Raw genomic sequence first — 26,615 nt, 5'->3', positions numbered from 1 at the left:
AAATTCATCTAGCGTTCCGTTTTCCTTTAGTTTAGCGATCGAGTTATTTACAGCGCCACTGACTGTTTACACAAATCCCCCAAAACAAATTTGTTCCCTTCGGTTTGTTTTTACGAAGCGAAAATAATGAAATACCTAGGCTTTAACTGGAAATCCATTGTATAATTACGTGCATAGAATTTGGTAAACAATTTTGCGTTCCTTGCCAAAGCTACATGAATATTCATTGGGAAATGCTAAAACCTATACGGAAGATATGCATAGGTAATTATTGAGTATCTTCAGCCAACGCTGTCTATTAAATCGTCGTTTCTATAATATGCAGTTAAGATCTTTCTTCTTTATAGGATATAGCTACCCACTAGTTATCCAATCAAAACCCACTGTATTCACCTCTTGCATGAACATGATTTCATGTCGCGTCTCTTATTAGATACCGAGTAGCTGTACAGCATACATTTGCTAAACCGAATCTAATTAATGGTTGCATGTTGGAAATTGCACGATAAGATAACATGTTGTGTTCGCGAAATGTGAAATCAGCGTACAAATGAATTACGAGTATACAAACAGCACACCTATGTCATAAACACGCGTTTAATTTCAGGAAAACAATGCCAGTTATAGTAAGCCATAACCAGATAATTTGAATATTTTACGCATTTGGGTGGAAACGCGACATCTGCTAAACTTACAAAGCTTTTGTAACAGAAACCGTTTTGGTTACGCAGTATACATGCGGGGTGTAGTGACGATGAAGTTTCTAATTTGTTTAGTCTTTGCTACCATGTGCGACTAATGGAAGTGGCATGTACCTAAAATGTAATTATTAATTGTCATCCCTTCGCTAACCAAGCAAAAATCCAATTTGCAACTGTTAGCGGTAACACTGTCACGTGTACTGCCTTTCCAAAACGTTGTGTGGAGTCAAATTACAAAGTGTGTCGATCATAATATGCTACGAAGAAGGTATCTTAAAAAGCATCTACAGCGAATATGTCACCTGAAGTATCTATGATTTGAGCTGAAGTTCTTTTATTGTCTTTCAGTTGAAAATTTGAATGTAAATCCCAAAAGCGAAGATATCCCATATAAACAGAAAGCCAAATCGAAATAAGAAAGCCCGCCAGTACATCAGAATAAAGGCGAAATGTAAAAAGAGTAAGCCTCTTCTCGTATAACCAAATGAAATTTTCTCGTTCCCTTTTTCGATTTATGAAATCCCTTAAGTAAATCATATTTCAAATACTACGCGTAATACATTAATACGATAAAATGTCTACCTGCTCCCACATAAAAAAATAAGGGCTTATGAGTAAAATATGGCTTTCACATTCCGCAAAGCGCCAATATACACTTCCCAAAATAACAGTTTTGAGCGTGACCTATATATATTTTAATTCCCTTGAGCGTAACACTGCAATTTCCCGCAAAATTTTATTTGAAGCAACTATTTCTGCTCGGTTGAATTTATTATCCTTAAGGCGCATGCAATCTTATTTCAAATAGTTTTCTATTGTAACTTTTAGCAATGGAAACGAATTTGAAAGAGATAAAATTGAAATGGCAAAAAAGCGCTTTGACCAAAGTGGTCGATTGTGACACGCACATTTTTATTTTTAGTAAATTGGCGTGAGCAACTTTCCACTAGATCAAAATTGGTCAGTTGTGAAAAAATTATACAGACGAAAACCGCACACACCTTATAATTCGTATTTATTCCCCGTTTTATCACCGTATATAACAATTTTATGGCTTTGTTTTCGTAGGCGAGGCGTTCAAGCTTTTCATACTTGAAAAAATTCAATATCAAGTGCACTACTATAAAAAAATTCGATTTAGGCGTAAATTGTGATCGAAGATTGGATTTCTGTTATAATTGGAGTTTTAACAAAATACAACTCTGCCGAGTTTATAAATAAATAAGTACCAGATGGATATTTTCTCAGCGAACGCCTACAAAACTAGAGCGTAAGTAAGGCTCAATAAAGATAACATAAAGAGACTTTGACAATACAATTTTAAAATGAAGTTAATGAAGTTGGTAAAACATGTTCCTTCAAATAAATTGTAATTGTTATGTGTTCCAAGTTTGTGCTCTAATTATAATATAAATTGGAGCTAATGGGGTTTCGTTTCATTAATGAGGATTTGGAGTATTACTAAATTAATTAATTTTCAATTTAGATCCTACTTCAGCAGATTGCGTGTACAAATACGAAAGAAAATGTTCGCTTGAAGGCAGCAATCTTACGATTCTATCTACAAAAGTACAAAGAGACCTCAAAATATACTTTTTTCTAACTAAACCTCGAATATTATTTTCCCGACTTATTTTTTTTTAATGTCTCTTGGGAGAGAGGTCCAGTATAAGAATTAATAAATGTGACATTTTTTGAATTAAGGTAATAAAATGTATTATTTCGTGCTGAGACATCCTCAATCTGGTCTATTTACTTTTCCTAATTCATCACTTTTTATTCAACCCTCCTCTGAATTTTTTAAGAATGTTTACAATTTTGGGTTATTCGCCCAATTTCCTATAATAATAAGAAAATGCGCCAACCGCCGTAATAATGTATATCATATAATATAACGGGCGATCAAAAATGAGTTGCTGTCGAGTCGCCTTTGGAAGTTCAAGTTAAATACGACTTTCCATGTAAACAAAAAGTCCAAAGGCGACTCGACAGCAACTCATTTTTGATCGCATAGTATAACGGATATATGTTAAATTTTCAGTTGGCACCTCCAACTTCACGCTGGATGTAGAGGTACACTTTCGCCAAATTAAAAATGTGCTCATTATGTGCCAATTATTACCGTATTATACAAATATATATGTATTCAAAATTTTAATTTGTACTTCCAACAGGGTGAGTTTTTCTCGAAAACGCGCTGGCGTTCTATTATTTTCAAATATATAAAAAACACTATTAACAAACTCTTGGTGAATTCATCTTTCTGATGGCATTAAAATAAAATTTTTATGACTTGTGGGTTTCGAGTAAATCACATCGACTTTCTTATTTCTTACGGACACCATATTTTGATGTCACTCGATAGAGAAAAAAATTACAAAATCGGCGATACCAAATACTTAGTAATCTTATGGCCGTTGGCACCGACAAATTTAAGCGGCGCTTAGCTTAAACGTAGCTTAAAATCCATGACGATTATTGCGACAATGGTTGCCATCTCGGTTGCCATGGATTTTAAGCTACGCTTAAGTTAAGCTCCGCTTAAATATTTTATTTGGAAATTAATCTTGAATTTTTCCCTTATCAAGTAAGTATATACACAACTAATTTCGTGGAATTCTCTCCATTTTCGTTGCCTGGTCAAGAATTGCAGTAGAATTTTTTTTCGAATTTATTAATTTAAGATTCGTGATTTTCAAGTTTAAAAACGCCTAGATACCAAATTTCGTCGAATTTTTTCACACCCCCATTTAGGGGTGCGCTCTTTCGTGGAAATGACATTTTCCAAAACCTATGCAAAGACGTGCCACCAGTCTTTCTAACTCTTATGGTTACTGAGAAAAAAATTATAGAAAAAATGCAAATTTAATCAAATTTTTGAGGGTGGCTCGCAAACGAAACACGTTGGACCCTCGGTTTATTTGGAAAAAGTGCTTGTTTTGATCCCCTCTACCACCCAAAATCTCCGAAATTGAACTTGTGGGTTCTCTAAGGAAAACAACTAAGTAAGCAAGGGACGATGCGATAATCGTGGTAAATTATTTAAGAAGAAATAGATTTAAAGTATGGGATTGCATGAAGGAAAGGAAACCCTTCTAGCGTTCCTACGCTGGTGTTAACGATGAGCGCTTGTCGTATAGCAGCGGAGCTGTGCGCACATAAAAATTACAAAACGCATCTGTGGCAAAAAGAATTAACAAGTTAAACAAGTATAAATTGTGCAAAACTCTTGTGCAGATAAAGCGCATTTTTTTAAACCGAAATAGCTTGTGTTTTGACATCACCAATGGATATATTTCTTGCAGACGTCTCAATCGGTACAAGGGAATATACCCCCCCCCCCCCATTTTTTAAAGTTTAACTAGGCACCACTAAAGGCATGCGCATGCAAAATCTGAGACCAATTGGTTGTCGTATGTAAAAGTTATGCACGTTTTACTTTCAAAAACAGCATCTCAGGAAATAATTCGTGGGGGGGCCCGCGTTTTAGACAGCAAAATTTGATGGCCGTTTGGCACACCTTCAAGGTATAGGCTACTTATTTCAAAAAATGTCAGGACTCTAGGATAATTCCCCAAAAAGTTCAAAACCGCAGAAGTGGATCCGAACGAACGGAAAGGACAAAACGCAATCACAATCACATTTGTTTAATTCTTAAAACATGCGGTAAAAAGTAACGGACGATCAAAAATGAGTGGTCGAGTCGCCTGTGGAAGTTCAAGTTAAGTACGATTTCCATTTTCTGACATACGTTTACTTATTTTGCCCCACAAATAAAAAATTTGACTATGCGCAGCTGCGATCTATATTCCTTGGGGTGTTTTCAATTCTTTTTGCAAGAAGTATCTTCAGTTAAAATTTAAAAAAATAGTGGTACGCAAGTAAAAATGCTAGATCTGCGCATAAGTAGATCCTTTTCTGCAGCGTGCATTCATTTTACATTTGTAAGATGCATTTTCTGTTAAAATTTCGTAAAAATCTGTCCACAAATAAGAAAGTTAGCACTGCGCATACACAACCTATTCTTTAACACGTCATTTCAATTTGATTTTATAAGAAACATCTTAGCGTGTAGTACAATAAACGGCAAAAGTGTAAAATTATGGTACATGAAGAAACAATGATTTTTACGATAACTTTGGTCTTAAACGCAGAAAAAATCCTTCCTTGGTGGAAGCCTAGACTCCATAATTCACCAAATAGCGAAAAAAGTGGAACAATAGCTCTTAACATAAAGATCTATAGTAGCGACATAGTGGCGGACAGTCGGACGAACCACTTGGGTACAATAGCGCGTTTTTTATATTTTGGTGGAAATGCGCTAAAAATGAAAACTGGATTTTTGATAACCAATTTATCCAATTCGTGGCAATCTTTGTATTTACTTAGTTAAGTATTAAATTAAAAACTTACCCTTTAGCTTTGGTGGCGTTGGACAAGGGAAACCATTGTTCGACGACGTTTTTTCTTGTGCAGAATCGACTGGTTTATCGCATAGTCCAGCCAAGTGCAGCTAAATGACAATGCGTTTAGTAGATTCCGTTCGATTATGCGTTTACCTATATGAAAAAGGGTTAAGATTAAAAGGAGCGTCCATGTACATTTACACAATTTACTATTTAGTGGAACTAGTTAAGGGTTAATATGCGTAGATGAAAAATCAATCAATATATTTACTAACTATAAAAACCCTAAATAGGATTTGTTCGGTACGGCCACGGCTCTATATCTAAGTAGTTGGTGCTTTTACGTAGCTTATTACAGGCTCAGTAGAAAAAATGGCAGTCACAGAAAAGCCATAGGCACTGGTATATTATCCCCTAATATCCCCATATGTCTAGCATCAAGAATCCCAAATGAAAACTGATTCCAAAAATGACGTGTACGGTAATGAATTTAATGATCGATGAAGGGATTTTTGATATTTGTTGGGATACAACATTTACCAATAGTTAATGTCCTATAAATTCAGGTCCCCATTATATGTTTACCTAACTAATGAAATTAACAGTTAAAATGGTATTGATGATTGCAAAAGACGATAGAGAATGATTCACCTAAATAATGGAAACATCTTACAGATTCGCGTACCTGATGCAATAGTTAGATTGGATGTATAGCGACTGTTTATGATTCCGTGAGAAGTTAAGGTAGGTTGTTAAACAAAAAGTCTTACCCTTAACATTGGGGGTGGCGATTGACAAGGGAAACAATTGGAGCAGAAACGCACGACTCACACCACGACATATTTTATAAGGCACTAACTTACGCAGAATCGGTCGGCTTATCGCATAAGCCGCTCAGGTGCAGATAAATACAATACGTTCAAATAATATATAAATGACCAAATGTTATTCGAATTTAGAAGCCCGACAAAGATAAGGATATAAAGGCTTGGTTTTTCCACTTCTCAATAACTTCTCTTCGAATAAATGATATGGAAACCAATCTCTTTGAAACAATCGTTGTCAAGGTACTTTATTTGCCGAATATATATGAAGACGTGGAAAAACTGACCCTTAAATAATATTAACGATTGATATATGTGGGGATGACTTGTATACGACATTGAGTGTAAGTCATTTTCACAAAATTATACTTGTTCGTTTTGACTAAGAATGGCAAACTTCTATAAAGGGCATTGGGGATTGGGGAACTATCATAGCGACCGTGATTTGGTAAAATCTTTTCCCAATTTTGTCGTATTAATACAGTCAAATTAGACCAAAAATGGGCATTCCTGCATCATCAGATATGTCATCTCTATTTTTTCTTTTAAATTGTTAGGATGAATATGGATGTGAAAAATCCAAGTTTTCGACATTGAAAGACCTGTGCGAGCGACACAGCACTGAAAATATGTCATTTTTCTCACCATTTTTTATTTTTGTAAGTTTCACTCCTAAAGAACCGATTTTAATGCAATTATTGTCGTATACTTTTTTGAACTAGACAAAATTTCTGACAATTTAAGCCCTTAACGATCTCCGCAAGTCTAATAGTTTCCGAGATACGGCGCTTCAACTATTGGTAAACTTATTAGTTTTACAAGTTTTATCAAAATTTGGCGGTTATTCTTCGCAGAAACTAAACTTACCAAATTTGCACGATGAATTGTCGTAAGTCGTGAGTCGTAATAAACTTGTTGTTGAAGAAGTGCTAAAAATTGCGGATAATGAAAGCAAATTAAATATTGATTTTTGTCTTTTAGTGGAAAAATATCCATGTTTATATGATGCGTTATTCATTCAAACCATAGTGTTGTGAGTAAGCTTTCTGCTACTGTCACAGATCTTCTTCCACTGGTTTTATAATTATTTTCGCTATCGAGTGACGTAAAAATACAATATATGGCGTCCATTTAAAATAGGGTAGTTGATGTCAATATCTCGAAAACCGCCCTTTGAAAAATTGTTGTCTACGTCCATTGAATTTATTATATCGAATCTTGCAACTTTTATTTGAAACTTTTTTTTGAGAGCTCTCTTTGTTACTCCGATAATTCATCTCATCTCTTTAATAATTCAGATAGATGCTTCGTTACGATTAATTTTGTTGATCGGTGCTCAAAATTTATTTCAATTGTCTTCAAAATTTGGTAAGTGATCCTTTTAATTTAATTCGAGAGCTAGCCAAGAACGTGGTGTGCAATTATTTTCTGTATGTGACCCGAAATTAAAGAGGCACAGCAATATATTCAAAACGTAGTCGAAATTTTGTGTTTTAATTTGCAGGGAAACTATAGAAAAATCAAGGATCTACTAAAATCAAATTGAAAAGAACAGAAATCTTCAATTAATTAATTAATCATTAATCATAGAAAAATTTATAGTATAGAGATTTCCTTTCGTTTAATTATATCTAACTTTACTAACAGCTTCAAGCGGCGCGGGCGCCCCTACACATGAATTACTTATTCCGATCTATCCGGACGAAAATTGTCGCGGCAATCATGTACGAAGTAAATGGGATAACTACAAATTTGCATATAAACCGAGTCTTTTTAATCTTCCAATAATTTAATTATGAAGTAATTTCCGATCCCGTACAGCTACCATCTCATTCAGTTCCAATTGCCCTTTTGCAATTCCATTAAACATATGAGAACAAATTGACGGTCCCGGATTCTAATCCGAATCTCCGTCATCGAGGGCTAAATTCGCAGTCAATTAAAAATATATAATGAGGAAGATCTATCTTATTAGCATTTGAATAAACAATGTTATTAGTGATTCAACGCGATTATCCCGAGAAGAACGAAAAAGTGCCAACTCAATGAGGCTGAGAATATAATGGTTCAATAGAATTGCAAATTAACCAATCCTATTTCACGTTTACGTTGTGATTGAGCTATTATACCGTTATGCTAATAGCCAGCCATAAAATCGAACATTTTCGACAAATGAGCCCCCGTAAGCGCCCCAGTTTTGTAATTTGTTAATTAAAACTTTGAACTGAAACGATAACATTAAATGCAGGATTCGATCGTAATTGCAAAACTTTTTTCCATTTATCGCCAGCGAACAGGCTCAATTTTTTAAACGACGTTCATGGTGAAAAACTGAAGAGTAATTAACGTTGTAGCGAAAAGGCAGTTTAGCGACATCTATTGATATTTTCATTTGAGAAGCGCAGGCGCCACAATTGCCGTAATCGATTTTCTCTATAGAAAACTTAACATTTCCGTTTAGTATTAAAGTTTAATTCCATGCAACACGTAGAGCAGCAGTGTATGTAACTTCACAAACCCATCATGGTACAACCACCCATAACTCCATAATTCGTCAACTAAAATGTAATTTTTCAGTACGGTTTCGTCAATTATGCCTTGGAATTACTGGTCGTAAAAACCTTTGGTGATGAAACATGGGAAACTATAAAGTGGGGATCCAGTATTGTTGCTCTTAATTCAATTAATATTTTAGAAAACACGCCGATCTCCAGATGGAAGGACAGTTTCTGGTCAGGCAAATTTACGAGGATGAGTTAACTTATAACCTAATTTCTGCAGCGGTAAACATTCTAAGTATAAATTCTGTGTACTCTTTGAGGGTGGCCAAAAAAGATAATTTGCAGACATTCCGGCGACTGCAATTCTCGAACTGTTCGGAAAGACGTTCTTTGAATTTTGCCAGGATTCGGGCTATGATAAAATTCTACAAGTACTGGGAGCTACACCTCGCGATTTTCTACAGGTAAGGACAAGCTTTTCATCGGAAATACTAATTTTCGTTTCAGAATCTGGACGCGTTGCACGATCATTTGGGCACACTTTATCCTGGAATGAAGGCGCCGTCATTTCGATGCACCGAAAGGCCTGAGGACGGGGCTCTTATTTTACATTACTACTCAGATAGACCAGGCTTGGATTACATAGTTATTGGAATTGTGAAGGTAAAACCCTCAACGTCCCCTGCGAAAATTTGAACTGGTACGAGTTTTAGACGGTTGCCAGCAAGCTGCATAACACTGAAGTCGAAGTGGAAATCATTCAAACCAAGCAAGACAGCGACCACGTTCAATTCCTCATTACTGAAAGATCGGCGCCGGAAAAACGCCCGCTTCCCCAAATTGATGAGATTGAAACCTTGTCTCTTGGTGAGTGCTAATTTTAATATTATTACCTCAAGGAAAAACAATCCATGCGTGCAGCGAGTAATTAAATTTTCTGTATTTACTTCATTGTTTTAACTAGGTATTGAGTCACGAAATGTTTATCGAAGGTTAAATTCCAAGTGGAAGATTCTTTTGTCGCTGAAGGAGTGGCAATATTTATCACACAAACGCGCGAGTTTCTACTTACGACGCCCGTCGCTTTATTTTTATTACGTCCTTCTTGAGGAGCTCTTCACTTCCCACGTTTTATTAATTCCCACTGTAATCTGACGTGGAACGTTTTGAATTTAATCCACAAGCACCTACTTGTGAAAGCACGATTCGACGCGTTTTCAGGTTTTCAGAAAAATAATTTAACGCGTCTCAAAGTTTCTCTTTTATTTAAAAAGTATACTTTTTCGAAAATTTGACAGCTAAAATTTGGTAGGGATCTCTTTCTATGCGCCTACACACCCCACCAGCTTTCAGCTAAAAAATTATGTTGAAACATCTTGTTTATTACCGAGATGCGTTTTCTTTACACAAAAGATTCGCCCAAAAAATTTGCACCCGATATTTCGCCATCGGAAAATTCGCCCCTGTGTACTCACTACTGGAATCTTCACCCGCCAGGTATTCGCCCATCAAAAAGGCCAACCTTTCGTTTGCTCTCAGAGTGGTATTCGTTCATAGAATATTTGTCTCACACGGTTAGATTCGGAATGTTCGCTTACGGAAAATGTGCCTCCCGAAAATTCACTGCAAAAAGAAGCATCGAACACCAGTATGTAATCAAACGTTAATCAAGGAGTTCCCGAAATAAAAAATTACCTTTGAACTACTGTAGCAACGGCCTTCCTTGTTGACCTCAAAAAGGGCGCGTTATACAAATCTGTAACACTTAAACACTACACTACACTTAAAATATTGCGAAATAGCAATGTCTAACGTCTGACACAGTAGGTAAATCGGATATTAAAACTGTAATTAATATTTTTAAAAAAATCAATAATTCGAATGACTTTATACTAGTAAAAGCAAAATTCTGATCAATCACGGGTTAATCCTTACAATTGTCGGGGTAAAATCATAAAGGTGACGTTAAATTAAAGAAAAATACCCCACGACGATGGCGCAAGAATACTGAATATACACTGTGAGCGAAAAGGGTTAAGAATACGAATCGACTAGTTTCTTAAGCGGAATCCCAATCAGTAATATCAATTGGTGAATAAAAAGCGTTACACATAGCTCCTTGTAGCTCGACACATTCAGTTGATCGTTCTTTTTCCAATTTTTTTATTCTTTCCCAATTTCAAGGGCGTTTGTTTCAGCGATGACCTCTTCATTCGAACCAAATCTCGTACCCCCCATAATTCGTTCTGGTTTAGAAATAGGAAATAGTCACAGGCGGATGGTGAATATGCTGGATGGGGTAACAGTTCGTAGCCCAATTTATGGATGTTTGCCAAGGTGACTATACACATGCGTGCATTGTCCTGATGGAACAGCACCTTTTTCGCCGCCAAATGCGGTTAACAGCAAAATGTGATTTTGTTTAACGTCATAAAGTTATTGCGTCTTTGAACTGGGAGCGGAAACAAAGAATGAATGAGACTAATAAGGTACTTCCTGGTTCCCGCATTCCATTTTTCATGTAGGCAATAAATTGAAGTTTCTTCTAGATTTAAACAAAGGGTTCGCAAAGTAACGGAAGGTGCTGTTTTTCTCGTCGCGTAAATTGTAAACTCGTAAAGCACGTCTCGCCTCAGCAACCAATAGAACCTCAACTCACAACTGACAAATGAAGTGTGCATGATTCATAAAAAAAACCTAATAGCGTCATCTGCACAAAGCAAAACAGAGAATCTGACAAGCATTACTAGCACTTTCAAATTGTAACCTACTCCAATTAATTAAAATGCCGCGATGGTATCTAAGACGTATCAAGGTTATCCATCATCGAGAGTTAATTAATTCAAATAATCTTGTGTTTCAGAGCCAAAAGTGAGCCCTGCGACCTTTTGTCGTGTATTTCCATTTCATATAATGTTCAACAGAGATATGAGGATTATACAAACTGGAACAACAATCCTGAGGATAATTCCGAAAGTGATCGATTTCGACTGCAAAATCACCGACATTTTGGATCCGGTATTTGATGTCGTGAACGATTTGTTCCACTCTCATGATATTTCCTCCAGATTCGCCCTCACTTGGCATTGACCTTTGAGAACATTTTGTCGCACATTAACACGATTTACGTGCTCAAAACGAAGTCGGGCGTAATGGAAGTAAACGTACCGCCCGAGTACCGATATCTACGTTTGAAAGGGCAGATGCTTTACGTTCCAGAAACTGATTTCGTTATATTCTTATGTTATCCGAGCGTTATGAACTTGGATGACCTAACTAGGTAACATTATATCTGGGTACATGGGAAAGTTAGAACTTTTGCGTTTTATGCTTTTGCAGGCGAGGACTTTATATAAGCGATATACCATTACATGATGCCACGAGGGATTTGGTTTTAATGTCTGAACAATTTGAGGCCGATTATAAGCTGACACGAAACTTGGAACTTTTAACCGATAAGTTACAGCAGACGTATAGGGAATTGGACAGGGAAAAAAAGAAGACTGATAGGTGGGTATAAAATATTTGGTTTGTTTGCTTAACCACGTTAAGGAAAATGGTGTGAGCAGACTCCTCCATTCTGGCGTTGCCAGTTTTAATTCCCTATGACACTCAACATAGGTTTACATCTTTTATACTAACGTAACCTGTGATAAAATTAACTCTTTTAAAAACGCGCAGTCAAGTGTGTTTTAGTGCTGTGGTGTTTCCGTAGAAGAAACATATAATTCGAAGGAAATTTTCAGCATCATATGATGTAAACGAGCTAATTAGGAAATTTTACTACGAACTGTTGTAATTTTTGAGATCCTCGGGTTTGACTGTAATTTTTACTGATTGAATTACGAGTTTATAAAATTTTGCTTTAACAGTGGAGCTTTGCCTAAGAAACTTTAACGGGAATTCTAAAACTAATCCGTTAATATAAGAAGCATTTTTTTATTCAGTGCTGTATAGAAATACTGACAGCGAGTTGGGCTACAGTGTTGGGTAGTATCTAGCAGAGCTGGGTAGTGCTTTGAAAAAAAGTGCTTGCTAAAGGACTTCAATTACTTTTAGTGCTTAGAGCTCTGTGCTTCAATTACTTTTCTAATTCAGGAAAAAGTGCTTCAATTACCAAGCACTTTTTAAAAGTGCTTGGAGCTTCAAGCCCTATTGAACTGCTTGAAGCACTTTCATACAATTTCGAGCACTTCTAAAGAGCTTCAAGCACTTATCAAGGGCTTCAAGCACTTATAAAGAGCTTCAAGCACTTTCATAACGAAGCTCTTATCGTGAATTAGGTGACGAATTTAGAAAACCCTTAGTCTTACTCATTCCTTCACTCCTACTCTGACGTCACCTACGTGTTCTGTGCTTCATTAGTGATTAGTCTGCAGTCTGCACATCCCACTTTTGACTTCTTGTTTTTCGTATTGTGTGGTTTCCTGTGAAAGGGGTCGTACGATTTCGCGAACAAAAAAAGGAAGAGGTAAGTTCTGCCATTTTTTAACGCTGCCCTATCATATTCAGGGCATACCGGCATACGTTAAGTTTTGTTATAGTTATTACGATAGGTATAATCAGATAATTTACTGCCGCGTATATAATACATAAAATACATTACCTGAACGACAAAAAAGTACCTAATCAATTACCACGCACTTGCCACTAAATTAAACATTTTTATAAAAGGCCAGAAAATAACATCAAACCGCCAAAATAGTAAATACCAAGAATAGTAGAAGTTTAAATTTTGGTTTGCAAGTTATTTTTTTAATTAAGTCTTAACCCTTATATCTGTATTACTTTGATTATAAGGAATTGTTATCTTTTATTGTCCTTTTATATTTGTAATTAAGAATTATTACCTACATAGTAAAAGTTTACAAATTTTCTCTGTGCATTTCTTCACGTAACATACTATCACGAATTTTCAGAAGATACGTCTCGGTAGGTAGGTACGTACTTACAAGTAACAAGTGTCAAGGAATTTCCGAGCAACATTCTGGATTTTTTTCTTGTAGTACCTACTTTTATAGCACATGCAGTTATTACTTCTACATTAGTCATTACTCATTAGCCATGGGTACGGGGAGAGTACTGTACCGATAACAACATTTTTTTGTTTACCTAATAGTTTTAAACGAAAATTTGGACAAGCAAAACTTTAGCGATAAAACCACTAATTCCTTCAGTATAATTACGATGCGGAAGTACTGTTTCTAGCGTGTTTTTTAAAGTGTTTCCAGCAGGCTAGAAACCAATTTTGAAAAAAATTCAAAGGGCTGTAACTTTTGAACTAGTAGCCCAACCTTGGAACTGTTTGAAATTATGGATTCTACAGGCCACAATTCTATAAGAAAATTTTTTTTCTGGGTCGATCTGAGACAATTTTTTTTTCAGGGCTCAAAAAAAGGCAGTGTTCCTTTTTTACCAAAAATCGACTACAGCAAAATTTCTCGGGAAAACACTTTTCCTTATTAATTTGGGTGCGTAGAATCCAAATCAATTCGTACTTTTTCGATCAGACTTCTCAATCAAAAGTTATAGACTAGAAACAAATTTGGAAAAAAATTCAAAGGGCTGTAACTTTTGAACTAGTAGCCCAATCTTGGAACTGTTTGAAGTTATCGATTCTACAGGCCACATTCTATAAGAAAATATTTTTTCCGGGTCGATCTGAGACAATTTTTTTTTCGGGGCTCAAAAAAAGGCAGTGTATAACCTTCCTTTTTTACCAAAAATCGACTACACCAAAATTTCTCGGGAAAACACTTTTTCTTATTAATTTGGGTGCGTAGAATCCAAAACAATTCGTACTTTTTCGATCAGACTTCTCAATCAAAAGTTATAGACTAGAAACCAATTTCGAAAAAAAATTCAAAGGGCTGTAACTTTTGAACTAGTAGCCCAATCTTGGAACTGTTTGAAATTATGGATTCTACAGGCCACATTCTATAAGAAAATTTTTTTCCGGGTCGATCTGAGACAATTTTTTTTTTCGGGGCTCAAAAAAAGGCAGTGTATAACCTTCCTTTTTTACCAAAAATCGACTGCACCAAAATTTCTCGGGAAAACACTTTTTCTTATTAATTTTGGTGCGTAGAATCCAAAACAATTCGTACTTTTTCGATCAGACTTCTCAATCAAAAGTTATAGACTAGAAACCAATTTCGAAAGAAAATTCAAAGGGCTGTAACTTTTGAACTGGTAGCCCAATCTTGGAACTGTTTGAAATTATGGATTCTACAGGCCACATTCTATAAGAAAATTTTTTTCCGGGTCGATCTGAGACAATTTTTTTTCGGGGCTCAAAAAAAAGTGTATAACCTTCCATTTTTACCAAAAATCGACTGCCCCAAAATTTCTCGGGAAAACACTTTCTCTTATTAATTTGGGTGCGTAGAATACAAATCAATTCGTACTTTTTCGATCAGAATTCTCAATCAAAAGTTATAGACTAGAAACCCTGGTTTCCAGTAATATGAAAGGTGCTTTATATTGTTTATATTTATATTAATTTATATTGTCAATTACTGTGATTCAAGCACTTTTAATGGCTTCAAGCACTTTAAATGGCTTCAAGCACTTTCCAAGGGCTTGGTGCTTTGTATTTTCAATTACTTTAGAAAGTGCTTGGTAATTCCAAGCTCTTTTATCACATAAAAGTGCTTAGGGCTTGCAAGCACTTTTATCAAAACAAAGTGCTCGGTGCTTAGTGCTTCAAGCCCTTTTCAAGAGGGCTTTACCCAGCTCTGGTATCTAGATTCTTTTTAGGTGATGATCTGGATCTAGACTATATTATAATCGATTTTCTACTCGTAGATCCAAAGATCAATTTTAATGTATATGTATATGTTATGTAATGTTTTTTTGTTGCAATATTTAACATTGGCAGAGTAAATCATTTCTATTTACAGAATAAAATGAGTTCCATTCAAGCAGAGTCATTAGCGTTACGAGTAGTTTAGCTTAGGGGTAATTGTTTACAGTATACAACTAATTCATGGGCAAGCCACCGCCGACCTACCTGAATTATCCGTAAGACATGTTGTTGTTATGTATATAGGTAAGCACACTTTGCCTTAAGTGGTAATTCTCTAAGCAGGTTTAGAATCAGATTGAGCGATATGTCGCAAATTGAGAGATTTCTAATGTCATTTTTGTGGCAAAAAATTCAGTTCTGCGACAGGCGACATTGTAGGCTACTAAGTAAACGTCAAATCCAAAACTTTCTTGGTATTTATGCAAATTCACTTATGCACCTAGATTAATAGGTCAATTGTTTGCTTTTAAAAATAGACAAAGAACCAAAAATTGAGATTAGGATTTGAGTTCATCCTACTTTTTTATGTTCAGTGAAAATCATGTAATATTCAACTTTCCAGAGAGGTTTCACTAGTGCGGTATTTTAATGTAAGATTTTTACGTCAGTCCCTTAAGGAGGTAGTGGGGGTAGTTTAAAAATAAGTCATTTCGATTCCCCCTGGTTTTTAAAGAAACGGTATTTTTTGATATCTCTCTTTAATAAAAAAAAATATAGCCATTATAAGTTTTCAGAGGCCCGCACTGTGTTGAAGTCCTTCACAGTATAATAAGTATGTTGTCTGATTACAGTAAAAAAGGCGCAAGGATGCAAGGATCGGACTTTTTTCGATTAGTCACGACTCCTGTATTTGAAAAGAATTAAACATTTTTTTGAAAAGCGAGATAAATCAGAAAATAATGTCCAATGTTCCATTTAAAAAAAAGCTGGTGTTGACTTCCGGTATAACTCAAAGGGCTTCCAGAAAATATTTAGTTCAAATGACAGTGTTAGGAAATCGTATGGAAAGTTTGAAGCCAATAACACACGTCGTTTTCCAGCGGTCCTGTTGGTCACCCTGTATGTCTATAATTTTTATGAATAAAATTGTTTATAAGAAACATACGTTATCTTCTGATTAAAAGCGCTATAAAATGACGGGTTTGGTATAGCAAATCCTAGAATAGGAATGGTGCCTTTCGCATTACGACTAATACACCATTCGTATTCCACTACCACTTAGCTATTTTACCGTAGTATAAGCTTCAAAAACGCATAACAGCCAATTTCGTGACAGATTTGCTTCAAGAGTCAAGTCACAAAAGTTTTTTCTAAGATAATTTTCTCTTTTATTGTTATTTTTATAGCTTCTGTTGCGCAATGCCCTGAACGAATGGATACTCAAGTTCATTTTTATTGTAGACGAAGGAATCGAATGTTTTTCGAATAGGTGCAATAAGAAAATCATTAATGTTTCATGATGTCTTTATGTATGCGGAGCTGCAAGGAATCATAATCTACGATTCAGGGTCGACATGTGTAAATATCCACTTTACATCAGAGGACGAGTTTTAAAATTTATTTTATTATACCACTTGAAGCATAAATGTAATTGGGTCACCTTGTGAGGCGAACGAAAAATTGTTTCACCTTATGGGCATATTAGAGTTCTTCAAAGTATAAAATATTAAAAGTCACCGTGTAATTAACATTAGTAGTGTAGCTGTTATTATTATGTAAATATGATTAAAATTAACGCATTCGACCAGAATAGGTCAAGAATAATAACAATTTGAACAATCGAAGAAAGATACGTACCCAGCATAAAGTTTATGACTGTTGCGTAAGGTATATTTTTTTAACGTAAAAAAGCTTTAATTATAATAACGGAATTAATTTCAATTTATTAAAAATCAATGACGAATTTCGTCATTGTGTATAAACAAAAATTGTTATGCACGGGCAGGTGTAAATCTACGTTAGAAATTGTCGTATACTAATCAACTTTCTAAAATTTATATTTCATAAGTATTTTGTAAGGATATGTGAGTAATTGACCGTTTTTTCATCCAACAGGTTGTTATACTCCGTGCTGCCGATCAGTGTCGCAAATGAGTTACGTCATAAGAGACCGATACCGGCAAAAAGGTACGACTGCGTTACGCTACTTTTTTCGGGGATCGTTGGATTTTCGACGTACTGCGCCAATAATACGGATTCAGGAGGCGCCATGAAGATCGTTCAGATGCTAAATCAGGTTTATACGGCGTTCGATGTACTCACCGATCCTGTAAAAAATCCTAACATATACAAGGTTACCACACATGTTGCGGTGTGAATTATTTATTGGGTTATTTATTAGGTAGAGACTGTAGGCGATAAATACATGGCCGTTAGCGGCCTACCCGAGCCGTGCACCACGCACGCAAAGGATATGGCCAGATTAGCGTTGGACATGATGGATATGGTTAAGGAAATTCTTGACGACGGTGAACCCGTGGTACTGACATGCTGTTAATGGATAAGAATTGTACAACACAAGTTTTGTAGAGAATCACAATCGGTATCCATTCGGGGGAGGTGGTTACGGGGGTCATTGGTCATAGAATGCCACGCTACTGTCTCTTTGGGAATACGGTCAACTTAACGAGCCGTACCGAGACAACCGGGGAACCTGGAAGAATTAACGTGTCTGAAGACGCCTACAGGTAGGTCCCTGTTAATTATTTAGAATAAAGTATAGAAGTGGCGAAAAAGTTTAAATTAGAATACCATTTTTTCAATAGCGGGGAAGACAATTTATAAAATTCACAAAAGTTTTGCGCTCAGGAGGTTTCTTACTGGTAAATTTGTAACTTAAGAATTTTAAGAGCGCGGTCCAGTACACAAAAATTGAGAAAGATGAAAAATATACCTAGAGTTACGCTTTTTTCTAATAATGCATAATTAGATATTTCGATTGGAATCAGTACTAAAAGTATTTTGATTCTTTATATTCTTCGAACGTTTCGAATACGACGAATTCTGTACTATTAAAATTTTAGATTCAAACTCATGTCTTTTCAGAATCTTCATATTATTCAGATCAATACTTCTTCGGATGCATAATGTTTTTCAAATGCTTTTGATTGTTTAAGTTCAGTAGAATCTTATGAACCTTCGGATACTAGTATTTTTCTGATAAATCTTCTGATTTTTGAGATAATTTAAAACCTTCAACTTTTGAAAATTCTTTCAGATTTACAAATTTCTCATATTATAAGTCTTCATGTTTTATAACTGATCGAATTTTTCCATTTCTTCAAAACCGATTATTAGGATTCTTTGAGATGTCTCTTTCTCTGCATTCTCTCTGTTCAATTTCTCTTCTTGGCTTTTTAGACCATTGAAATTCTTTTAATTCTTCGGACTGTTGAGATCCTTAACTTTCTTTCTACTCTTCGAGCCACTCTTGGGATGCTTCAAATTTACGAGATTATTCGAATCTGTCTTTCGGTTCTTCTTATTTTTCTGATTATTTTGATCCTTTACACTTTTCATATATTTTCGGTTCTTACGAACGTTTATAATGTCTTCGTTTTTTCGAGTTCTTAATCTCAAAATTCAATTCTTTTACTTCTTTAGATTCCTCGGGGGGAATGTAATAAAAAAAGATTCTTAGAATTCTTTAAATTCTTCGTATTGTGCAAATTCTTCAGAGCAATAGGGCTCCTCGGATCCTTAATAATTAATGTAATACTTTTGATTTTTCAAATTCTTATGGTTTTTCAGATGCTTCCGTTTTTCTGGATTCTGCTTATCCTTGAGGATTCTCCAGAGCTGTCATATTAATCAAATCGTCATTTTCTTATGATTCTTCGAATAATTTAGCTTCTTACATTCTTCTTGGGATGCTCAAATTCGTGAGATAATTCCGATTTTTATGATCTTTCAGGTTCTTTCCGCGGTTCTTTCTATTTTTCTGATTCTTTAGACTTCTTATATTTTTAGGTTCTGTAGAATTTCTGTGGCGACTGTAGCAAGATTGTTAGCGGTTAGAACCGCGGTATCTTCTGGTATAGTCGGAAGGTCGGGCGTGTATATTAAGTATAGCCTTGTGGTACTCTCTTTATCTGACGTAGGTCAGTAAGTTCAGTACCAACTTTTACTGGGAACTGTCGGTTTTGAAGGTATGATTTAAGTAACAGGAAATAGTGCAGCTGAAGGATTAATAGCTAACAATCCAACATACCACACGTAAAATGCTTGCGTAATGTCAAGGAACGCTACGGAGCAGTAATGTTTGTTTTCAAATACTGCGATGATTTTGTCAACATTTCGGTGGATTTACTCTATCGTGGAGTGTTGTCGTTTAAAGCCGAACTGGTAGTTTCTTTATTCTCAAGGATTGTACAGAGTTTTGTTTGTAGAATTTTTTAAAACCGTTTAGAAGTAATGGGAAGTAGGCTTATCGATGGGTACGATTTTACCTCGTTTGGGGGTTACTCTGAGTTTGGGATTAATACCATTTGTGATACTTTCCACTAGTTTTGAAAGTACCCTATGTGCAAAATTGCATAAAATATATAGTTGGGTGAGATATTTTATTTCCCAGTAAAGCATTTGCTAGAGTTTGCCATGTAAAAAGGTCGTATCGCGGTGCTTTATTGGGGTGTAGTATTTTCGTAACGCTATGGCTATTTGGATGAGTGAAACAATCACCTCGGTATAAATTTGAGAACACCTTTTGAATGTCATTTGATATTTGATAATTTATCGGTGGTTTCTTAAAGATTTACATTTTAGGGAGTTACTGGAACTAGTTGATCTACCCCTTCATTGTCTTCATAGTTTATCTACATAGGATTTACGGTAATTTAATCAGATACTGTACATACATTAATTTTCTTTACATAAGAGGTTAATTTTTCGACTAATATAGTAAAATATTCATTTTATGATTTTGCCAGGCTGTTACCTTTTTTCAGTGTAATATTGCAATAATATTAATGTTACTCTTGTAGTAATATTTCGATACATAGTCGAAACTTCAAACGTTTATGATATACCCACCTCGAAGTTTTAGCCACCAAACGTCGACATTTTAAAATTCGAGGTATGAGTCGAAGATTTAAATGCAACATTTTGAGTTATAAGTCGAACTTTTAAAATAATGGTTATAAGTCGCAGTTTTGAGGTAAAATCTTGAATTGAAAACCAAAATTTTAAGTTATGAGATGATATTTTGAGGTAAAATTTCGAGTTACAGGTCGAAATTTTGAAATTTCGAACTATATAAGTCGAAGTGTTGTTCAAATATTTCAAGTTATTACCTCAGTCGAAGTTTTGGGTTTAAACTTTTGACTTATAACGTAAATTTTTAAAGTCTCGACTTTATATCGCTTCCTGAAGGGGCCACTCAAGTGAAAATAACGAACATGTGACACAATTTGAGGTTACACACGCACAACACGTGGCTTACGCTAACATTTTCAATATAAATCAAATAGAAAGTACTTGTTGAACATCTTAGGACTTAAGATGTCTATTTAAACAAGCAATTGCGTTAACAGCGGCACTGGTGTGGTGTGTAAACAGTATTCCCCTAGTTTCTTCATACACCTGTACGGCATTGACGCTTTCAGACAATTAATGCTTAGGAAGCCTCTTATTGCCATAGGTTAACTAAATCAAATTAAAGTATTAAAGAAACACTAACTGGGTGTTTCGTTCCAGGCAATCTAGAACTCGTAGATTCTTGACGTAATGTGTGTCATATTTATTCTACCAAAAAGTACGCACTTATTTAGTGAAGTCGTGCAAGCGGATTTTAATAACATCGAAATATAATGGAAGTAATTTTAGATTGTTTTTTTGAAAACTTTGCTCAATTGGAGCGTAACACCTTACATGCCAGTTATAAGAGACGCGATTTGGTTGAATACTTTAACACATTAATCGAAGGATGTTGTCGAGGTAAAACGGTAATTTACGGTTGCGGTGTCTTAATATGATTATTAATAGGAGAAAATAGCGAGCCGCAGATTGTCGTACAAAAGGCTATTGTCGCCATATTGAGGTATCACGAAAATTCGATGAAGTCCAACGGGTCGGTGTGCCAAATGGGAAATTATCACAATATCCTCTACGTTGCGGTTAAGCTGTGTTATGACTGGCAGTTGAAAGATACCCCGACCGTCGCGGCGCTTTTAGATCATATTTTTTTGTGCGAAAATACATTTGAGCGGATATGGGTCGGTGCTCTGTTCGGCGTACGCGCCCCTTACTTTATTGCAGGGTGGAAAAGCGACTTCAAGGATCAGGAGGAGAATCTTCGAGCCAGTGTCTATTTTTTAGATCACGCCAGAAACGCAAATCTGGAATACTCGCATGAAAGTGACGAAAAGATGAGATACATCGACGTTCCTATTGAAAGCTGCGGAAAATCTACTCCACTCAAAATCCTCGTACAGCTCGGAGTCCCCGACAAACTCCACATTTTGCTGCGTTTCGGCGCTTTGGATGACAAAAATAAAAGCGTGTGCGAAAGTTTGTTGGACAATTTATATTCGTACAAACGAACGTATCCCTATAATCTAATAAGCTGCCTACAACTCCTACTGCGTGCCTTACCCAGTATTTGTCTAGACAAAGATGGCCAGTGCGACCCGGATTCAAATTATCAGAGGGATTCGATTGCATTAAAATATCCTTGCTTAATCGAGGATGGTATCATTCCGATTGCAAGGTGCGGTGTAGAGCCCCCGGAATTAAAACATTTGTGCCGCTGCTGCATTCGACAGCAGTTATGGCAGAATTACATGTTACCTAACGGCATAAGAATGTTACCTGTACCGGAATTTCTTCATCGATATCTAGACTTGTTAGCCGATTAAACTCGCGCAAGCGACTGTTAACTTTATAAATTGTTTAGTGGTACTTTGTTTACATTAACAATCCTACTATTCTTTTTAATCCTTATATAGTTTGGTTTGCTGCGGTACCTATCATTTTAAATAATTAACAACTCCCTTCAAAGTAAGAAACGTGCAAGATAAGTTTAACTGAATGCCTTTCAGCCCCCAAAGGTAGTGTACTTATTACTCATTACCTGCTATAAATCGAGACCTTTTTCAAAACATGTTCCATTAATATGTTTACAACACGTGTTATTTTGAAATAATGTAATTGCTAACAGTTAATGTCAGTAGGCAAATCCTTTATACACAATTCAGAAGAATGTTTATTCCGTAGTTGACTGCGTACATTTTTTTTTAAAGTTACAAGAAATTAAATTATTATACTCGTATAAGTAACTGAAACCATTCCCGTTTCAATTTCAACGAGGAAAGACGTCCGGCTTACAATTTTCGTTTATTCGATAAGATACCTAAAGTTAAATCTAAATTTAACACAAACATGAGGGAATTATGGCTTACCTCCACCTGGAGAGTGGAGGGATGCAAAACCCGTACATGACACTTCAAATGGCTTCATAATGGTCGGCCCCCCATAACCAAATGTATAACATTCAGAGCCAACAAAGAAGAAAAAATTATTTAGCTAATTCCTGAATATCGCCGTTATTTAGGAAATAAGTTGTTAAAAAATTCCCATATAAAATATATATCTTTCATTTCTATCACATACTGATAATAATTTGTTATCAAATTTAACTTCACAAGCTTAAACTTTTAGCAGAAGTTCATTTTTATACTTCGAAACAATACTCCAGGGAATAGAGGGTTTTAAGTTGCAAAATGAGAAGTAGTTCCGATTTCTTTTGCATGCCATACACAGTCATGTGGTGGTTAAGAATCTAAGATTTCGACCTCCCACCCCTTGTGCTTCCCCGTACCACCCCCAAAGGATGAAGCTGAACTGAAGTGAGATAATTTTTTTGTTTCAAACGTATATTAGAAAGCGCTACAATCTCACAGCGATTTAAATATCCCCACTAGCAAGGGTTGAAAGTTGAATTATTAGGCATCCCCTTTGGTAAGGGTGCAGGGTAGGGGGATTTATACCACGATAACTTTAGATATTTTCTCATAAAACTCTTAATTATAGAGATAAATCATTAAATTTGGTTAAAACATCTACATACAAATATGAGAATTTTCAAAAATATAAGCATCTCTGAAACCCTATATAGTTTTTAGTAAACATTTCACAAAAAAGTAGCGTGTATCAAAGTTGTGAGAATTTTATAGTCTACCATTTCTTATAACAATATTTTTTTGTAAAGTGAACCTATAAAATTATATGATTGAAAAACTAAAAAACCAACCAAATTTTTTTGTTTTTAAGGGTGGTACGGTGAAAGCACAAGAGGTGAGAGGTCGAAAACTTGGATTCTTAACCCCCAGATATTCTTCCATGACATGCAAATTGGAACTACTTCTCGTTTTGCAGGAAATGGTCCATTTTCAGTCTCTATTTCCCGGACTACAAAGTTATTGAGGAAATCGCAAGGCAACTTTTGCACTTTCTGTAAACGTCACCTTAAATTAATTTAGTTATTTGGTATGAACGTATAGGCGTTGGTTAATACAGTCCCACAATCTTCATTACTGAATTTTTCGCAGAAACTCGTTATTCGCATCTGCATTACTCTCTTAATTTTGTACATTGACAAATTTCTAAATAAACAGACCAGATGCAACTAACCGAGCCTAATGATATAACAAAGCTCTCCAAATCTTACGTTAGTACAAAACTGAAAAATACAAACGACAATTTTTAATTAAAAAAAAATTACCATCACTAATTGCGTACTCAATGCGTTTCTTGGTGCTTTCACTAGATTTACTTTAAAAAAGATGTTATTAAGAATGTAATTCTATTGTAAAAAATTAATATGCATTGTTCCATTTGCGAAGCATGTAAATAATGATGACTTTTCTTTTTTTAGATATTTATGTCGAGAGGATAATTTTGATGAACAATTTTACTTCGAGTACCGCGGTCCGGTTTCTATGAAGGGTAAATCTGAGCCCATGAACGTATGGTTCCTTTCACGAGCGAAATAATTACAAGATTTCGTTTCCCACGTATGTGACATCGTGCATAAGTTAATATTATAGCCAAATAGATGTAATTTAATGTACACTGATAATAAATGCTGACTTGTCTATTCTTGTAATGTGTGTAATTGACTGCGGGTAGTTGTGCAATTGTAGATACTTTTAATTTAATTTATATAATAAAACTGAAGGTTGAAAGTTAATGAATTATGCGATTTCTACTAAATGATAATAGTTCATAATCAGATGGTTTGGTAACATTACCTTTACATTTTACAATGAAGCAGTTACAGTAGTCGCATGAACAAAAAAATGCATGTAATTATCACGTTAATTTAGTTACCGCTTGTTAGCCTTTGCAAAAACAAAAGTGTTGAAAACTGAAAATTCAAAAGTTATTGTGCTTTTTTATAACTTATGATGTGTGGCCGTCAGGCTTCAGTACTAATATGAGTAATTTTTTTCCATATTTAATGTCCAATTTTAAATTAACTTTACATTCATTCATTTCATGCTATGTTAATAAGCGGTTCAAGTATTACTATCTAAAGTAAGAACAAATTACGCAGTGTTTATAATAGGAACTGTTTTTTGTTAATAATGTACTTGATTAAGAAAGTGTTTGAGCTTAACTGCATTTTTCGAGCGTTAAACATTCAAGGAATGATTTACCTGTCCGAAACCTGTACACAATCACTGCTACTTGTTTTGATGCTTTTTAATTAATTTTTGGTTGTTAATCGTGTTAGAGTTGCTTCCAATATCCAGTACAACCTTCCGTTTTTACCAAAAATCGACTGCACCAAAATTTCTCGGGAAAACACTTTCTCTTATTAATTTTGGTGCGTAGAATCCAAAACAATTCGTACTTTTTCGATCAGACTTCTCAATGAAAAGTTATAGACTAGTAAAGAAACCAATTTCGAAAGAAAATTCAAAGGGCTGTAACTTTTGATCTAGTAGCCCAATCTTGGAACTGTTTGAAATTATGGATTCTACAGGCCACATTCTATAAGAACATTTTTTTCCGGGTCGATCTGAGAAAATTTTTTTTTGAGGGCCTCAAAAAAAGGAAGTGTACAAGGTATCATACTAAATCATACTTACTCACATAAAATTCAGTAAAATAACAAATTACTGGCGAGGAAATATTGAAGGGGCATCATACTTTAATTTACGTTTTGTATTAAATTTTTGTATAAAATTTCGATTTTTATATAGACCTTTTGATTAATGTCAATCTGTTACTGATGACAGGAGTCATTATACTAATGTGACAGGTGGGGCTGAACCTTCGATTATAATATATTCAAAGATCCGGAAAACATCCTGGTATCCGCATTATCCATGTGGGGAGATGCTGTGGTCATATACACGGACGCATCTAAAACAGGAAATGGGTCAGCTGTCGCATTCTGTATACCAATTAAAAAAATTGAAAAGGGGTACCGCGTAAATCAACAACTTTCCATTTTTACCATGGAAGCAATAGCTATTTACGCAGCTTTAACTTTTATTAAAGATGACAGATATGGTACTGTCGTAATTGCCACCGATGTGCTGTGCTAATTGGGTGAACTATAGCAGCCACTTTCTCCGTCCCTCCGTCTATCCGTCCGAGGACTTAACTACTCCTACAGTTTTCAATATATTTAACTCGTTTTTTATTTCTGTACTTTATAGCTCTGGCATGTGAACCAAGAAAAACCTTGACGATTAATGCGCACATGATCAGATTGCGCAGTATCAATTTTCTTATTTATTGAGATATTTTGTTGAATCACAGATGCTTCTGTTAAAGACAAACATATCTCATGTTGTAAATATAAGAAGTGCGCATGCGCCAACTTTCTTATTTATGAAGACATTTCATTGTAATAGATGCTTCTAGTGTAGTAAAACGTCAATTAACTGAACCAAGCGTTGACCTACTATTTATTTATCACCTCGGGCAAACCCCGATTCCAGTGATATCTGAAAGTTACTTTAATTTTTTTTAATTATATAACGTATTGGTCAGTTATCTTTCAGAATTTCCAGCGGATGTTTATTTAACGTAATCATAATATCCGCAATGAAACCGATCTGTGGATATTAATTTTATGAAACAGCTTTATACAGGGTGGCCATTTGAAAACGAAACAGAGCCTATTTTTGGACCTCAAAACATTTACGAAAAAATCCTCGGACCCGTCAATTTTTTATTTAAGGGGGAACCATTTTTTTGCTAGTTTCGTCTCCCTGAGGGCCCCGCCATAGCGGGGGTGACAAGCGCCCCCAAAATTTTAAATCGAATGGGGGGGGCGAGTGATACCTTATTTTGAAGGTATTTTTATGTGGATTATAACCTTTCAGTAAATCAATTTTATTTTATGTGCTTAAAGCTAAAAT

The 26,615-nt window shown here is 35.3% G+C and overlaps 2 protein-coding genes and 1 long non-coding RNA gene across 5 annotated transcripts in view; 2 read left to right on the top strand and 1 right to left on the bottom strand.

Moving 5' to 3' along the window:
• The window catches only part of LOC116168414, a 58,498-nt gene that overhangs the window by 14,205 nt on the left and 17,678 nt on the right, over positions 1 to 26,615 (bottom strand). For all 3 annotated transcript variants that reach the window (XR_004144764.1, XR_004144766.1, XR_004144765.1), the window contains exon 2: positions 5,115 to 5,260. This is a non-coding gene — a long non-coding RNA (uncharacterized LOC116168414). The remainder of the gene's footprint in view (positions 1 to 5,114; positions 5,261 to 26,615) is intronic.
• Positions 8,365 to 24,339, top strand: LOC116168410 (guanylate cyclase soluble subunit beta-1). The gene is made up of 13 exons (XM_031484224.1): positions 8,365 to 8,457; positions 8,509 to 8,582; positions 8,627 to 8,727; positions 8,778 to 8,896; positions 8,940 to 9,095; positions 9,146 to 9,299; positions 11,296 to 11,450; positions 11,501 to 11,712; positions 11,772 to 11,942; positions 17,296 to 17,533; positions 17,582 to 17,719; positions 17,770 to 17,927; positions 24,113 to 24,339. The coding sequence occupies exons 1-13, from the start codon at positions 8,455 to 8,457 to the stop codon at positions 24,228 to 24,230; spliced, it is 1,797 nt and encodes a 598-aa protein (XP_031340084.1). The 5' UTR covers positions 8,365 to 8,454; the 3' UTR covers positions 24,231 to 24,339.
• Positions 20,858 to 22,137, top strand: LOC116168412. The gene is made up of 2 exons (XM_031484225.1): positions 20,858 to 21,174; positions 21,223 to 22,137. Exons 1-2 carry the CDS (start codon positions 21,048 to 21,050, stop codon positions 22,092 to 22,094), a joined length of 999 nt encoding a protein of 332 aa, XP_031340085.1. The 5' UTR covers positions 20,858 to 21,047; the 3' UTR covers positions 22,095 to 22,137.

This window comes from Photinus pyralis, unplaced genomic scaffold, assembly GCF_008802855.1.
Source record: "Photinus pyralis isolate 1611_PpyrPB1 unplaced genomic scaffold, Ppyr1.3 Ppyr1.4_LG4, whole genome shotgun sequence".
In the NCBI taxonomy this organism is placed as follows: domain Eukaryota; kingdom Metazoa; phylum Arthropoda; class Insecta; order Coleoptera; family Lampyridae; genus Photinus; species Photinus pyralis.
This window is presented reverse-complemented; position numbering and strand designations above follow the sequence as displayed.

Coding starts and splice junctions, on each gene's coding strand:
- LOC116168412 (XM_031484225.1), top strand. CDS start 21,048: ATGGAAGTAATTTTAGATTGTTTTTTTGAAAACTTTGCTCAATTGGAG. Junction 21,175..21,222: donor AATCGAAGGATGTTGTCGAG/GTAAAACGGTAA, acceptor GATTATTAATAG/GAGAAAATAGCGAGCCGCAG.
- LOC116168410 (XM_031484224.1), top strand. Junction 8,583..8,626: donor GAAACATGGGAAACTATAAA/GTGGGGATCCAG, acceptor TTAATATTTTAG/AAAACACGCCGATCTCCAGA. Junction 17,720..17,769: donor TTGACGACGGTGAACCCGTG/GTACTGACATGC, acceptor CAAGTTTTGTAG/AGAATCACAATCGGTATCCA.